This window comes from Equus asinus, chromosome 18 (assembly GCF_041296235.1).
Source record: "Equus asinus isolate D_3611 breed Donkey chromosome 18, EquAss-T2T_v2, whole genome shotgun sequence".
Lineage (NCBI taxonomy): Eukaryota > Metazoa > Chordata > Mammalia > Perissodactyla > Equidae > Equus > Equus asinus.
The window spans coordinates 40,876,373-40,892,549 of record NC_091807.1 but is presented as its reverse complement, the minus strand read 5'-3'; the positions used below and the strand labels follow the sequence as shown (position 1 = coordinate 40,892,549).

Sequence of the window (16,177 nt, the reverse complement as noted above, 5' to 3'; positions counted from 1 at the left end):
TCTCCCTTGACCTCAGACCACTGGTCACGCATGACCTCAGCATTCTGGGAGTTTAGGAAGACTCAGGCATGAGTTTGTCCGGAATCTTTGTTGTTGCGAAGGTGGGAGTGACACCTGTCTGCATCCCTGGGTGGAAAATGTCTCCAAGATTTCCGAAGATGCCCGTTGCACTTTCCCCAGCATCTGGGGGTCCGGAGGGGCAGGGTTGCCAGCTCATCCCCGTGAACTCTGTTGTGGGAAGCAAAATGGTTGGTTTTTGTTTTCTTGATTTTTGGGGGTTTTTTGCTTGAGGAAGATTGATGCTGAGCTGACATCCATGCCAATCTTCCTCTACTTTTTTTTTTGTGTGTGAGGAAGATTAGCCCTGAGCCAACATCTGCTGTCAATCCTCCTCTTTTTGCTGAGGAAGACTGGCCCTGAGCTAACATCCGTGCTCATCTTCGTCTACTTTATATATGGGATGCCTACCACAGCATGGCCTGCCAAGCAATGTCATGTCCACACTGGGGATCCGAACCGGCGAACCCTGGGCCGCTGAAGCGGAACGTGCGCACTTAACCACTGCGCCACTGGGCCAGCGCCCTTCCTCCACTTTATGTGTAGGTCGCAACCACTGCATGGCTGACCAGTAGTGTGGGTCCACACCTGGGATCTGAACCCATGAACCCGGGCCATCAAAGCAGAGTGCGCTGAACTTTAACCACTAGGCCATGGGGCCGGCCCCTGGCTGGGTTTTTTGTTGCTAGGTTTTTAAAGATTGGCACCTAAGCTAACATCTGTTGCTCATCTTTTTTTTCCTTCTTCTTCTCCCCAAAGCCCCCTGGTACACAGTTGTATATTTTTAGTTGTGGGTCCTTCTAGTTGTGGCATGTGGGACGCCGCCCTCAGCATGACCTGACGAGCAGTGCCATGTCCGCGCCCAGGATCTGAACCAGCAAAACCTTAGGCCACTGAAGTGGAGCGTGCGAACTTAACCACTCAGCCATGGGGCCCGCCCTCCTGGTTGGGTTTTTATTTGTATGTTTTCTTGGTTTGAAGGTCACAGGCTCTACTTCTGCCTCACTGTTGATGACCTTAATGTTATTAGATGCACGTTTAGTCGTTGTTTTCTCTCAACAGCCAGAATTGACCAGTGCTCGTGTCCCCACCCGGAAGAATCGGGCCCATGACGGTCCCACTGTCCACACTCGGATTTGTGCCTCTGAACCATGGGTCACACGAGTGGTCAGCCGTGGTCAGACCTCACTGTAACTCTCACCACATCTTTGCTCACCATGGTCTCTCCAGCCCCACTTTCTGTTCCCCAGGGCTTGCCCACGTTGCTCTAACAGGCCCTGGGTGACCTCCAGAGACCCTCGAGTGGCTCAGTTTCCACGTCCTCACGTTTCTGAAACGTCTCATGGATTTGCCCGCCTTCTCTTATTCTGTCCTTTTCATTCTTTGAAAACTGTCTCCTCCATGTGCCTGTTTATTTCTGGCAGAGTCTGTGAACGGGTCTCCTGGAGGTCACCCCTCTTTGAGTGGGGTCACTTCCCCGTCCAGCCGTTTCCCGAGAACAGCGTGGGAGGCAGGGCCCCTGTCGGCTCTCCCTGGGCTGCACACCTGGGCTGGTCCTCTGTGCCTCCCCGCTGGGACCCCTCCTCTCTGTCTCAGCGGTTCCCGTCCAGCGTGAGGGGCGCCTGGCAGCGAAGCCCCCGCAGGCCCTGTTCCTCCAGGCGGCCGCTTGTGTCTCTTCATCTTGGCCCATCGCCTCTCCTCTGGAGGCCTGAGCTCCACCAGACACAGAAAAGCAGGAGGCGCTGGCCGGGCCACTGCCTGGAGCAGACTAGGAGGTGGAGAGGCACGTGGAGCAAAGGTTGGAGCCATGTCCTTCCACCCCCAGACCCCCAGACCAGGGCCCTTCCAACACCACCTAGTTCCCCTCGAGAGGCGGACCTGGTGCAGGCTCCCTGTAGATTGCCCCTCCTTTCCCACCAAATGTCCCCTTCCCTGACCCTGTCACTTTTCAGGAGGCCTGTGGTTGGGGGTCTGGGCGCCAGGCCTCTGTCACAATGCCATCCTTGTGACACCCACCCCTGCGTGTCTGGGCAGGGGCCTGACCCAGGGATGCAGGAGGTGACCTGGCCCACCAAGGGGAGAGATGTGACGACGCCGGGAGAACTGGGTGGCTCCTGGTGGCTGAAGCCACGCCCACCAGTCCCTCCAGACACGCGACTGTTTTATGAGCAAATTACCGAGAACACTTTGATCTTCAGGGTACAAACGAATTCGCTGTTCTTTAAACAGAGGGGAGTTTGGGGCTGGCCTGGTAGTATAGTGGTTACGTTCACATGTTCTGCTTTGGTGGCCCAGGGTTTGTGGCTTTGGATCCCGGGCGCAGACCTACACACCACTCATCAAGCCATGCTGTGGCAGCATCCCTCAGACAAAATAGAGGAAGACTGGCACAGATGTGAGCTCAGGGACAATCTTCCTCAGCAAAAAATGATAATAATAAACAGAGGGGAGTTTGGCCCACTTAGCAGCGTCTACAGCAGAGCCCTCTCCAACCTATTCTTTCCTAGTCTTGTGGGGAGAGGGGGCCATGCAGGCGAGCACAGCTAACCGAGGGACAATAATGAATTTGGAACTGCAGCCTCGTCCTTCTGATCGTCAGGGGCCAGGTCATCCTTTTTGCCACCAGGAATCAACTGTGTCCCATGATGTCTTCAGTTTGAACAGACAGATAATCCGAAAGAGATTACTGCCCCTCGGCTCACCGGCACAGGCGATGGCAGCTCATATGAAGCGCAGCACGTCCCCAGACGCACTGCACCCCAACCACAGGCCCACGGGGAGCTGACGGCGGCACCTGTCTGCTTGGCAGGTGACGATGCTTGGCCCACAGTGAACACTTCTGCCCGAGAATAGGGAGGTGTAAAGTGATTCAGCATACTCCAGGCACGAGTGTCTCTCCTTTGTCCTTTCAATGATGAAGTGCTGGCAGCTTGGGAGTAAACAGCAGCACTGGGGAGAAACGGGCCTTTTCTTTTATAAAAGATAAACCCGAACGCGACGGATGCCGTCTGCCCGGGTCAGCGAGGCGTCCACGCTAAGCTGATTAGCTCTGGGCAAAGAAGAAAGACAAACACTGGTTTGAAGGTCGCCCTCATCTGACTGCTCACAAATGTTCCAGCTCCAGACAAGCCTCCGCTGCCTCCACCTGCTCCCTCCACCCGCTGCCAGCAAGCGGGTCTCTCCCCAGAATGAGGCCGGGGGCATGGATACAGGACACACAGCAGGACGCCCTGCCCCGCCAGCCCTGACCCGGGCAGCCCAGGGAGGGCCTGGGGAGCTGGGACTGGCAGGCTTGGCTGGACGTCACCCTGGGCACTGGGGCTGTGGTCACCAGCCCCTCTGCACATGGAGCTGGTGCAGAAGGCACCCGGCTGGCCTAGGGAGGGGCTGGGAAAGGGCTGGAAGAGAAGCCCTTGCAGTTTTTGGTTTCGCTCTTAATTGCTGAGAGATTTCTGAAAACCTGTATCTCCTCATATACTTTTAGTCTAGAACTAAATGTTTTGAATTTATGCTTTTACAAAGGATTCCATTTCTGGTCTATTGTGAACACTGAAGTTTTAAAATAAACCCTCGCATTCTTCCTTTACGCGCACGCAGTGGCAACGTGGTCAGTGTTGGCTCCAGCCTCCCAGGGCACCTGTGCCACACACCCCTGTCCGCTCCCCAAGTGCCTGCACCCCACGCATACCATGCTCCCAGGTTTCCCCGTGTCCCCACAGACCCCATGAAATGTGTCTCGCAGCCCACCCCACCCTGCAACCCAATGCCAGAGCCACCTGAGTCCTCCTCCAGGCATGGAAGAACTCTGAGTTCACCAGGATCCAGTGCTGGAAAGATGGATGGATACCTCCACCTTCCAGGTGGCACCATCCACCTTCCACCATCCACCTTCCACCATCCACCATCCACCATCCACCATCCACCTTCCACCATCCACCTTCCACCATCCACCATCCACCATCCAACATCCACCTTCCACCATCCACCTTCCACCATCCACCTTCCACCATCCACCATCCACCTTCCACCTTCCACCATCCACCATCCACCTTCCACCTTCCACCATCCACCATCCACCTTCCACCATCCACCTTGCACCATCCACCTTCCACCATCCACCATCCACCTTCCACCATCCACCTTCCACCATCCATCTTCCACCATCCACCATCCAGCATCCACCTTCCACCATCCACCTTCCACCATCTACCTTCCACCTTCCACCATCCACCTTCCACCTTCCACCTTCCACCATCCATCTTCCACCATCCACCATCCACCATCCACCATCCACCTTCCACCATCCATCTTCCACCATCCACCATCCAGCATCCACCTTCCACCATCCACCTTCCACCATCTACCTTCCACCTTCCACCATCCACCTTCCACCTTCCACCTTCCACCATCCATCTTCCACCATCCACCATCCACCATCCACCATCCACCTTCCACCATCCACCTTCCACCTTCCACCATCCACCTTCCACCATCCACCTTCCACCATCCACCATCTACCTTCCACCTTCCACCTTCCACCTTCCACCATCCACCATCCACCTTCCACCTTCTACCAACCACCTTCCACGTTCCACCATCCACCATCCACCTTCCACCTTCCACCATCCACCTTCCACCTTCCAGGTGGCACCATCCACCTTCCACCATCTACCTTCCACCTTCCACCATCCATCTTCCACCATCCACCTTCCACCTTCCACCTTCCACCATCCACCATCCATCTTCCACCATCCACCTTCCACCTTCCACCTTCCACCATCCACCATCCATCTTCCACCATCCACCTTCCACCTTCCACCATCCACCATCCATCTTCCACCATCCACCTTCCACCTTCCACCATCCACCATCCACCTTCCACCTTCTACCTTCCACGTTCCACCATCCACCTTCCACCATCCACCTTCCACCTTCCACCATCCACCTTCCACCTTCCACCTTCCAGGTGGCACCATCCACCTTCCACCATCTACCTTCCACCTTCCACCATCCACCTTCCACCATCCACCTTCCACCTTCCAGGTGGCACCATCCACCTTCCACCTTCCACCATCCACCATCCACCTTCCACCTTCCACCATCCACCATCCACCTTCCACCTTCCACCTTCCACCATCCACCATCCACCTTCCACCTTCCACCATCCACCATCCACCTTCCACCTTCCACCATCCACCATCCACCATCCACCTTCCACCTTCCACCTTCCACCATCCACCATCCACCATCCACCATCCACCTTCCACCATCCACCTTCCACCATCCACCATCCACCATCCACCTTCCACCATCCACCTTCCACCTTCCACCATCCACCTTCCACCATCCACCATCCACCATCCACCTTCCACCTTCCACCTTCCACCATCCACCATCCACCTTCCACCATCCACCTTCCACCTTCCACCATCCACCTTCCACCATCCACCTTCCACCATCCACCTTCCACCATCCACCTTCCACCTTCCACCATCCACCTTCCACCATCCACCTTCCACCTTCCACCATCCACCTTCCACCATCCACCTTCCACCTTCCACCATCCACCATCCACCTTCCACCATCCACCTTCCACCTTCCACCATCCACCATCCACCATCCACCATCCACCATCCACCTTCCACCTTCCACCATCCACCATCCACCATCCACCTTCTTCCCTCTTTCTTCACTCATTCCCCTTCTACATTCCTCTGTGATCACGTCTTTAATTACTAATAATATCTCCTGAATTACTTATTTTCTCAAGTACTCTCGGTTTACAATTTTTCTAACAAAATAAATATGCAACAAACATTGATAGGTAACTATTACACAGGAAAGCAAAATTTCCGTGAAAATACATCTCTCAATGAGATTAGTAAGGCTGTGTTTCCAACCTGATGGTGTCCATACGCAAGACTCAGGAGCACTTGGCCACAGTGAGACACACTTCAGCCGCCGTCCTATTTCTAATCTTGTTTTTATAGCTGTAAATTCTAGGACACCTTGCAGCAGTATGTAGATAGGGAGGCACATTATAGCTATGTCCCTCAGTTGTTCTTGAACTCCTAAGTTATATCCCTCAAATCACAAGGTGATCTGAAACAAAAAATTAAAAATTATCTTAATCCTTTATCCATTGTCAATTCAATTGGGCTTTCACTCAAATCCTTTCGAGGCAAAGGATCAGAAAGTGTTTGACTTGTAAAAGGATTTGTTATCCTGGTTCTCGATTTCTGGAGCACTTACTGGGGAGTCCTCACCTCAACTTATCAAGGGAGCGTCATTTATGCATGATCCTGTCACCTAGGGGCGCCTTGTGTAACCTGATATATTCTGATTGGGTTGGGAACACTGAAGTGTTGTTAATTTCATAGCTTTTTTTGCCAATCCAATACTTTGCAATAAAAGGCTTTTTATCATACCTCTATATTAAATGCATTTGCATCAAACCTTGGAGACGCAGATTTAGTTCATTCTATTTATGGCCAAAGTCCTCCACGTAACATACTCCTCCCTGTCAAACCAATGACCCACATTAGACTTATTTTCTGCAGAAAAGGTCTGACCCACTTTCTCAAGTGAAATAAAAGTGTTAATGTGCTTTTCAGGGATATTCATAAAGCAAACCAGTGAAAAATTATAAAACACACCTTATAAGATAAATTACTGAAGGTAGTGAAGTCAACATTTAAGACATGTAGATTTAATTAATTGACCCACTTTATAACATGCCATTAAATGAAAATGAATCTGTATGCAGCTTTTCTTAATTTATACCAATTTAATGAAACACGTAGCTACTGTTCAGGTTATGCAGTAAGTGAGAAAAATGGTAAAAGATTTGTGTATATGGGCATATTGAACATTACTCGTGGGACCCAAAGAGTAAATAAGAATTAAGTATAAAAATCATTTTCAAAAAGCCCTCCCCCATTAACTCTGTTAACATCACTATCAAAGTCTTCTTTGTGTTTAATGAAAAAAGAAAGGTATATATCGCTAAAAACTAATCAGTCTGGTAGCTGGCACACGGCAATGTGTGTTTGCAGTATTATTTAAGAATATTCAATTCGTCTACAGAAAATTAGAAACGAGTAGAGAAGTAAGTAGCCTACTGACAGGTGAAATTAAATGTCAGTCAGCTGAGCGCGGAGGGGAGGGAGCAACCGGAGACACTCCATGTTCACGAGGTCAGAAATGATCCTCCAGGTGTTGACTTCCATTTTGGCCCTACTATTTTCTGCCCAAGCAAAGCAGAAAAAAGGTCAAATGCATTTAATCCAGCAGAGTAAGTCAAATTCTCAATGGAATGGGTTTCAAGATCTTATTAGTTTCCTCATTAACTAGAGTTAAGTAAAATCTTTGACAGGTATTCATTATGAAAATAATACATGTTCATAATTCCGCCCCAGTAAGATAAAAACCTAAATATATTCTCAGATCCTATAGTGTCCCCATCACTCCAGCTTCTGTCACTTTGAGGTTACCTAGGCCTTAAATTCTGGGTTATTAAGGCTATGTGTTCTCTTTTACTTTGAACTTAGCTTTTTAAAAACCACCACAAACTTACCAACATATGGATCATTTTTACTCCATAAGCCTCTTGTAAGAGTTTGTACATTTTGCTTCTCCATTTAAGCATCTCACCCAACCTGCTTTCAATGTAGGTCTTCATGGGGCAAAGCTCTGAGGCTCTGCATGCCTGTGGGTCATTTTTATTATTTCCGTATACATTTACTAAGTGTCTGCAGCACAGCAGGCTTGCGCCAGGTGACGGGGAACAGCGTGAACAAGCCGGTGTCTGACCTCTGTGTTTACATTCTGAGGCGGACAAATAAGCAAACGCAAGCCACGCCAGAGTGACAGGCGTTCTGAGGAACCAAGCAAGAGGAGCCGGAGCGCAAGATCCAGATGTCTGACGCACTCACTTCCACGAAGACGCATTTAAATGACTCTCTAAGGAAGGACAGGATTGCAATTTAAAAACCTTCCTGATATCTCCCTTATTTTTTTAACTTGGAAAATTTACATTTTACAGCATTAAATTTTTTTCTATGTGCATTTTGTGTAAAAAAAAAAAATCCCATGAGCACTTTTAGAGTACCGTAAAGTGGTATTTTAAAAAGTCTATGCTCAAACTTTCAAAATTCCTTCTGAAAAACTTTAAATACATGAAAGTGGAGAGAACAGTATGATGAATTCCCAGGCACCGGCTCCAAGAGTTGTCTGCATGAGGCCAAGATCGTTTCCTTTCGACCTTTTCTCCTCCATTTAGTTTTGTTTTTTGTCTTTTTCTTGTCAGGAGTCCCAGACGTGTGGCTCCATCCGCAGCGGCTCCAGCGGGCACAGCTGACAAGAACCCAGAGACCCTATCAGCCACATGTCGGCTCTCCCACGGCTGGCATCCAGACAGTTCAGCATTTCTTCTATTCTCTTTTCCCTCCTCCCTGCCTTTTCCTATCTGGGCTTCCAGTTGTAAATTCATTCTATTATTTAGCTCACCTGTTGCGTTCACCATTTCAAATTCTGCTTGGTTCTCTTGTTTTCTTTCTCTCTTACAGAATTTTACCAAATTCATTTTAAATTCCTGGACTGTTCTAAAATATTAGAATATATTGATGGAATCTCCCTTTCAATATTACCATTTTCATTTAGCTGTACTTTTCAAGTGTCTTTTATCTCCTTATGAGGTCATGTTCCCCGGGGGTATTGGCCACTTGGTCAGTGGTGTGTATGGGGAGGCGAGACCTCAGGGCCGCAGGGAGCTGAAGGGTAAGAAGAGAAGGACGAGCCCCTGACGTCAGCTGTCCAGTCACTCATCCTTCAGATCCCGTGTCACCCCCTGGCTCTGTAGGAGGAGACTGTCACTCACCTGTCGGGGCGGTGGGGTCAGGTGGGGAAGCAACTGCCAGAGGCTGATTATCCCCCACATGAGGCCCCTCACCAGCACAGCCTTTGCCCCAGATGGTTTTGCTCTGGAGGCACCCAGCCCCGGGGTGTGCTAGTGGCTGCTTCACCACGCGCCCTCTCTCCCGGCGTCTATGCGGGTACCTACGCCTTGCGTCAACTTCACGGGTGTGCAGACTGCAGCGCACACTTTACAAACAACGATAAAATAGACTCTTGAGTATCCCGCAGAGCTGGTGATCCTCACAGAACGCTGCTGCAGATTTTTGCTGAACCGCTGCATCCACAGCCAACACGCGGCCGCGACTGATGAACGAGTGTGGTTCTGACCAGAACGCCGGCGGACGCCTCCATGTGTGAGTCAGATGAAGGTGAAACCACAAACACACGTCGGAGCCTCACGCGGTCACCGGGGGCTCCTCTGCTCGAGTGGGAGGTGGTTCTCCGATGCTGCAAGAACACGTCCTCTATTCTTGTGCCATTCACAGTGTAAGAGGTGCATTTTGTGTGATGTGCCTTTTCTGCAACACTTTCTCAGGTCGAGGGAGACCAACAAGAGGGCACGCCCCGAGCTGTGGGTCTGCAGCATCCGTGGGTGCACACTCCCACCAGGGCTGCCTCCAGGCTGCCGACGTGAGGGCCCCGAGCGGCTGGGGCGGCTGTGCCACACGCAGGACATGCACAGCACGGAGGGCAGCAAGCGCAGTAACTAGCAAGTGACGCTCTGAGTACTCGTTACCGGTTTACAAGGAACTGCGAGTTTATATAATGTGATTTAATCCTGGCTGTTTGACTCCTGCCTCCCCAGATTCCTCAACTTCAGCCTTGGGCAACAGCACTCTGCTGCTGGACCAGCGCTCACAACTTGCCAGGCTCACTTGGGCTGTCCCCTCTGCTTTTATTAATTTATTGATAATATTAATAATTATTAAATAATTAAGTTTTAATGTTCAATTTTACATTTTAATATTAATGCTATTAATTTAATAATTTATTAAGTAATTGTTTTTTCGGACAGTCCATCGGCCTCAAAGTCTTCCCAGCGAGGCCCACCCAGTCTCGGCACTGAATACGGCAAGCTGCCACCTCCCCTCCCTCACCTTCTCCTTCTTTCCGGAGCATTCTACCATGACACCAACCGTCCAGTGGGGTTATGTTTCCCTGAGGGCTGTGGCCCTTGTCGTGCTCAGGGACCTGTCCCCAGCACCAGGTCAGTCCCATCAGAGAGGGAGCCCTGATGCTCACGCATGTGCCACAGAAGACGTCCACGGGGAGTCCTTGTCCACGGACGGAACTCGTGAGGGGACGTCACCCCTAATCTTTTCTCAGAAGCTTAATCTTTTTTGTTTTGATGCAACGTACTTTCATTTTAATGTTGCTTTCATCGTGGGAAAAGAAATGAAAGAACAGAATCAAAATTAATGCAAAAGAGCGCGAATTATTTGTCTATAACAATGCTTTTTATTTGTATGGAGCTTTGGACTTTTCAAAACATTTTCCTGTTTGTTTTTCATTTATTTGTAGGAACATTAAACAAAAAAGCTTTAAAAAGGGAAAACAAAATTAAAATTACCCAAATCCCACCATCCATACACGAAGACCAGACTTGGCCCCTTCCAGACTGTTCTGGGCAGCCTGACACTCACACAGGGCATCTGCAATTCCTTACGATCAGGAACATACACACTGCTTTGCAGCCAGTTTTCCCGAGCCCATCATGAACGTCCTTCTGAAATGTCAGTCCTGAAGAACGGAGCTCTCCCTAACTTGGTAGCTGTGTTGCTCCCGTCCTCAAATGCCCAGCCTGTCTGGCCGATGCCTCACTGTGGTGTCCGGCTCTTCCCGTGTTCTCCCATCCACATTGCCCTCACACGCCCCAGAGGTCATGTGGGCGCACGTCATCATCCCTTTCCATAGACAGGACAGGTACAAGGGCAGCCCTAACGGTCCTCTAGGCCGCCTTACCTGTGGGAGTGGCCAACATGCTCAGAAAGATGGTGAAGAGGCCAAGAATCCAAGGGGGAGAGGACTCAGAGACCCTGTCCCCAAACGGTGCCACACACAGACGACAGGACCAGAGTCAGCCAGCATTTATCCACACCCTCCCAAATACGTGCCTTGGGACTGATCCCACCTCTCCATGGATCAAGGGGAGAAGAAATTAGGAAGGAGAGAAAATCTCAGCAACACTGCAGTAGTGAAACACTTTGTTTTTATTGAGAACATCTCAAATCCTTTGTCTATGCGACGGCGTCTCATGCTCGGTTCTGGCTGGTCTCGGTGCAAGGAAGCTCATGCAGGTTGCACTGTGTGGTATATACATCAATATACATACAGAGGACACTGAGGACTGTGTCTGGGGACAGGTCTCTCGGCGGAATTACATTCATACAAAGTGTCCAAATTCTGAACAAACTCAAAAGCACAATAACTCAAAGTCTGGAGAAGCAAACAGCATTTGGGGCTCCTTCTGCGAACATCCCACAGACTGACCCTCGTGTCCAGAAGGACAGCCCTCGGCTCAGCCCTTGCTGTGGCCAAACTAAGTGCTCCCAGGCTGGGGGCTCGTCCTCCCAACAAGGGACACAAGTGCAGGCTCGCTGCCGTCAGCACAGAGCAGGCCCGCCCCGCCCGCCCTCCCCGGTGTGGACACAGAGCCCGTGGGCTGGCCGCTGGATGGGGAGAGGCAGTCAAAGGACGCGCCAGGGGACAAGGACACACAAAACTGGACACACATGATCACAAAGACTGCGCTTTTCATTTATATAGTTTGGGATCGATGAAAAGAAACGTTTTGAGATTCCCTAATTTAATAGAATTTAGAGGTGGGAAACCTAGCTAATTTCACTTCTCACACGGGATCAAATTTACAGTCGAGGCAGACTTATATTTTGGTGTAAGATATTTTAGAAATGAAAACGATCTATCCGTGTTGTATTTTTTTTCTTTTTCTGAGAAAAGTGGCCGGACGGGGACACAGCCCTCTCCAAGGCAACTCGGATTCTGTTCTCGGACCTGCACCTGGAGGGGAGGACGGCGCCCGCCACCCCTCGTCCACTCCCTGAGGGCACGAGGACGCTGTCTTCACAGCGAAAGCAGTGATGCAACCGTCTGGAGATCAACAAGATTATCTGAATGAAAATAAATTCCAGAGACATCAACGCCTTCTGAGATGTTGGCTTGTACATTTTAACATAAAATCAGTTTCGATTACAAAGAAACTCTCCAGCAGGAAAAGTTCAGTTAAGACCCAGAATCAAAATCGCAGTTCTTTGGCATCCGTGCCTACAAGAGGGGAAAGCTCCCGACCCTGCGCAGGCGTCAGGGCTGATGCGACAACGTCCCCCCACTCGGCCCCACAGCGCTCGCGCCTTCCCGCGGTTGGGACAGCTTCCCATGGGCCTGAGAACCGCAGAAGGGCCAGAGGCTTTGCGGAATTAACATTTCAGGTTTGGCAAACAAAACAGAATAGAAACCCTCCCGACCCACACTAGTCAAAACGTCCTCAAAATTTAAGATTTTTCTTAAAAAATCAAGTTCTTCATTGTGTTGAATTTTCTGATAAGTCTCTAAAAACCAGATTAAGGACACTGGATGCCAAATAAGACCTCAAGGATACAGCCACTGGATATCTCACAACACGCACTTGGGGGGAGTTTAAAGTGTTAAGCTTCCTGGTTTGTCTCACGGAGGAGCCAACATTTCCTTCTCTTTTCTGCTCTGCAGACGAGTCGCTCCAGCAGTCCTGTCCCAGGGGTGGGGGCTGTGCAGCCTCCTGCCCCGCCCGTGGCCTGACTCACAGACGGAGGCTCTGCTCCCTCCGGCCTGGGGCTCCCCCTCTGCCACCTTCCTCCCCAGGCCCACAGGCTCAGCCTGGGCTTTCTCGGGTGCCAGCCCTGCATCGGCCTGTCCTGGACAGTCCAGAAACCCCACCTGGGAACGGCAGCAGCGCACAGCTTGGGGGTCCGCTGGGACCCGCACACTTACAGTAAGGCATTCGTTTCCCTGGGGTGGGGACGGGGGCCTCAGGCTGATTCCAGCTATGATCTGACAGAAGGGACACTCTAGACATACCGATCGTCTGTATGTATACGGAATATATTTCCACTCCACTTTGTAATCAAAACCCACATTTTTTTTTTAAAAACTAAGTCCATTTCCCAATCCCCATTAGAAAAAATACCATTTAGAGAGACAAGAATAAAAACGCAGGGACTCACAAGATGTTTTTCTGAGTGTGCAAGAGCCTGCTCTGGGCAGGGGCAGCAACCCACCAGACCCCCTTCATTTTGTGCAAAGGAAACTCCAGCACATCCTAACCAAGCCAGACCCTGCTGTGGCAACGGGGCTGAGGCCCGCGCTCCGACTGGTTCGGGACAAGCAGCTACCCTGCAGAAGGGGAGAAGGCTGGTGTGGGCACCCCTCGTCCTCTGAACCTGGTCAGTCCCCGGCAACGCGCCACCCTCGCCGCTGGGTGCAGACAGGTGGAGGCATCAAGAGGCATGGCGCTCTGGGTCTAAACCTCCTGCTCTGAGCACACGAGGTCTGGGCCAGAATGACAGCGGGCCACTCTGCTCCTGTTCCACATTTTCTGAGCCCGTAAAGGACACAGGACATAGCTCAATGCCTCACAGGTGTCGACATCCTGGACTTTGCTGTGGGGCGGGGTCTGCCCTCGTCTCTGCCTACAGCACCCACGAGACCCCCTCCGGAGCCACGACTTGGCACTGAATGGGCAAAGGGCAGGAAGCGCTCTGTCTGGTTCCCCCGATCCTGAGTGGAAGCACAAGGCAAGTGGTGCAGACCTCGGAGCCCGGGCCGAGGCGGGCCACCCAGGGCCCTCGACCGCGGCTGGCCTGCTGGCTGGCTCAGCCTGCCCGGGGCCTTCTTGTGTGCTGTCGGGCGTGAAGCAGCGTCCTGGGGTCCCCCAGACGCCAGCAGCACCCCATTCCCTGCCGTGACAATCACCATCTGGACCCTGGTGGAGACCACGCCCGCGGCACGCTGCCCCCCCCAGCTGTCAGCCTGCATACGTCTTATTTTTCAAACACGTCTTTGATAAAGCTGGAAAGAATAATTTAAAAATATACCTTAAGTGTTATTTTCCAAGAATGAACATCTACTTAGCGAACTCTACCTCCATCCTGTGAAGATCCGCGGACGGCCGCTCCTGCCCGCGGGGCTCAGAGGGAGGAGGCGGGCGCTCAGGGCTATGTGCAGGGGCCCCCATGATGCCTTCTAGTCTCTAAGAGCAAAATACTGCTTAAAAACCCAAATGACTGGCCAGGACTGCTGGCCATGTTTTACCTTTGATCATTTAGAAGTAAACCAAGAAAAGTTTCCCATGACATGATCCTACGAGGGGCACGGAAGCATCTAGAGGAGGCTGAAGCCCAGGGAGCTGGGCTGCGACTCCACGGGACAGCCCGCCAGGCTGCCGCGACGTGGACTCGTGTGCGTGGAGGGTCGGGCCCCATCCTGCGGGTGCCTCCTCCCTCGGCGGGCCCTGACCCCCGCGCTGGGAGCTGGGTCACAGAAGGGCCAGCAGGGAGAAGGGACCTGTGTGCACACACGCTCGACAGTCTCTCCAGGTTACTGCTTCCCCCTCCACGTCCTCGCCTCCTCCACCTAGAAATGCTTCTTTGCAGTTAAAATAATGTGGCGTAAGAGTGACCTGACGTAATTTCTCCTTATTTTACAAACCAGGTTCCTAGCTCTGAATAAATTATTCAAGAATTTCACACAAAGGAATTTCTATTTTCCTAAACTTAAGGAAGTCCTACTCAGTAGAACTCAATTTCTAAACAACTGAGATTGAAGCAGTCACTGGATAATTCGAAAGGGGAAATGCTGCCACGGAGAGACCCCAACACCTCTCCACACCCTCCTCGGAGCGCGTGCCTGCCCCCAGGTCAGATGTGAGGTTCTGGCGGTCAGTGTTGGACGTCTGGCACCCCACATCCCCCCGCCTGCCCCCAGGTCAGATGTGAGGTTCCAGGGACAGTGCTGGGCGCCCGGAAGCCCTGCCCCGGGCCTGTCCCCAGGGTCAGATGTGAGGTTCCGGGACAGAGCTGGACGGCCGGCAGCCCTGCGCCAGGCCCGGTCAGGGTGTGAGAGAGAACTGGTCCTGCTCGGTGGGCTTCTCCACCCAGGCGCCCAGGCCGGCTTTGATGAAGGCTTTGAACAGACAGGCCTTGGCGGCCTGGTACTCCTTCGCTGCCAGTTTGGACTCGTGGTACATGTTGGGTTTAGTGATCTTGGAGCGTAATAAGTTGGAGGGAACCTGTGAAAAGAGAAAACACAAGTACAACTGTTTAAGCAATAAGAGCAGGAAATAAACCTCAAGTAAGATGTTCAGAAAATGGTGTTCGTAGGCTTCTGGGGGGAAGCCACCCAGCAGAAGGAGCCTGCCCCCGAGGGATGGCCACCGGCAGACCGGGCGGGAACCCCTCTCTCAGGGTCTGCTCCTCGTCCCCGAGGAGCGGGTTGTGGCTAAGCAGGCAGCTGGAGACCCCGGGTCCTAGGAAGTGCTTCTGGCAACCCACAAACAGTCGAGCCAGATTTCATCTTAACGTTTTCAGCTATTTAAAAAGCAACACCTCTGACGTTTGCACATTTTACCACACTAAGAACCCCGCGGCGCTGCCTCCCAGGGCTGGCGAACCCGTGCCTGTGACACGTGAGTCCGCCGGCCCGTGCGAGCACCTGTGCGGACAGGGCCTCCGAACACGGCACCTTCTGTCTGTCCTCCCATGCCAAGTTCAGCGCCAGCTTCAAGATAAACAAATGCCATCGACTGGCTTACAAATAAACGAAAACTGGCAACACACTGATCGACTACAGAAGATCTCACTTGGGGGTAAAAAGGGCCCTGAAGCTTCTGCTCCGACAAAAGGATGTCAACAGCCTTCCCGGAGGGCTGAACTGAACCCGGGTCTACCCAGCTGCCGGGCCTGGCTCTGCTTTCCTGGGATGCTCAGGTCTGAGGCGAGACGCTCCCCCAGGAGGCGTGAGGGGCAGGGGAGGCGGGTCAGATTCCAGGGTGGGGAGGAAGGAAGACACTGCCCCCGCGGCCGAGGCTGCTTTAGGATCTGGAGAGCCAGGCCAGACTCTAAGCTGAAAACCACCAAGAAACAGAGAGGTTTCGGAAGGGCCATGGGGACGACAGCGGCGGGGCGGACGGGAGCGGTAGAGAGAGGACGGACAA

The 16,177-nt window shown here is 52.0% G+C and overlaps 1 protein-coding gene across 6 annotated transcripts in view; it reads right to left on the bottom strand.

Moving 5' to 3' along the window:
* Window positions 1-11,165: 11,165 nt before the first annotated feature.
* The window catches only part of ADARB1 (adenosine deaminase RNA specific B1), a 144,175-nt gene continuing 139,163 nt past the window's right edge, over window positions 11,166-16,177 (bottom strand). For 5 of the 6 annotated variants that reach the window (XM_044750759.2, XM_044750758.2, XM_070489014.1 and 2 more), the window contains one exon: window positions 11,166-15,253. In XM_044750759.2, the coding sequence (XP_044606694.2) occupies window positions 15,074-15,253 (180 nt within the window). In that variant the 3' untranslated portion in view covers window positions 11,166-15,073. The remainder of the gene's footprint in view (window positions 15,254-16,177) is intronic. The other variant, XM_070489016.1, reaches the window with a different exon arrangement.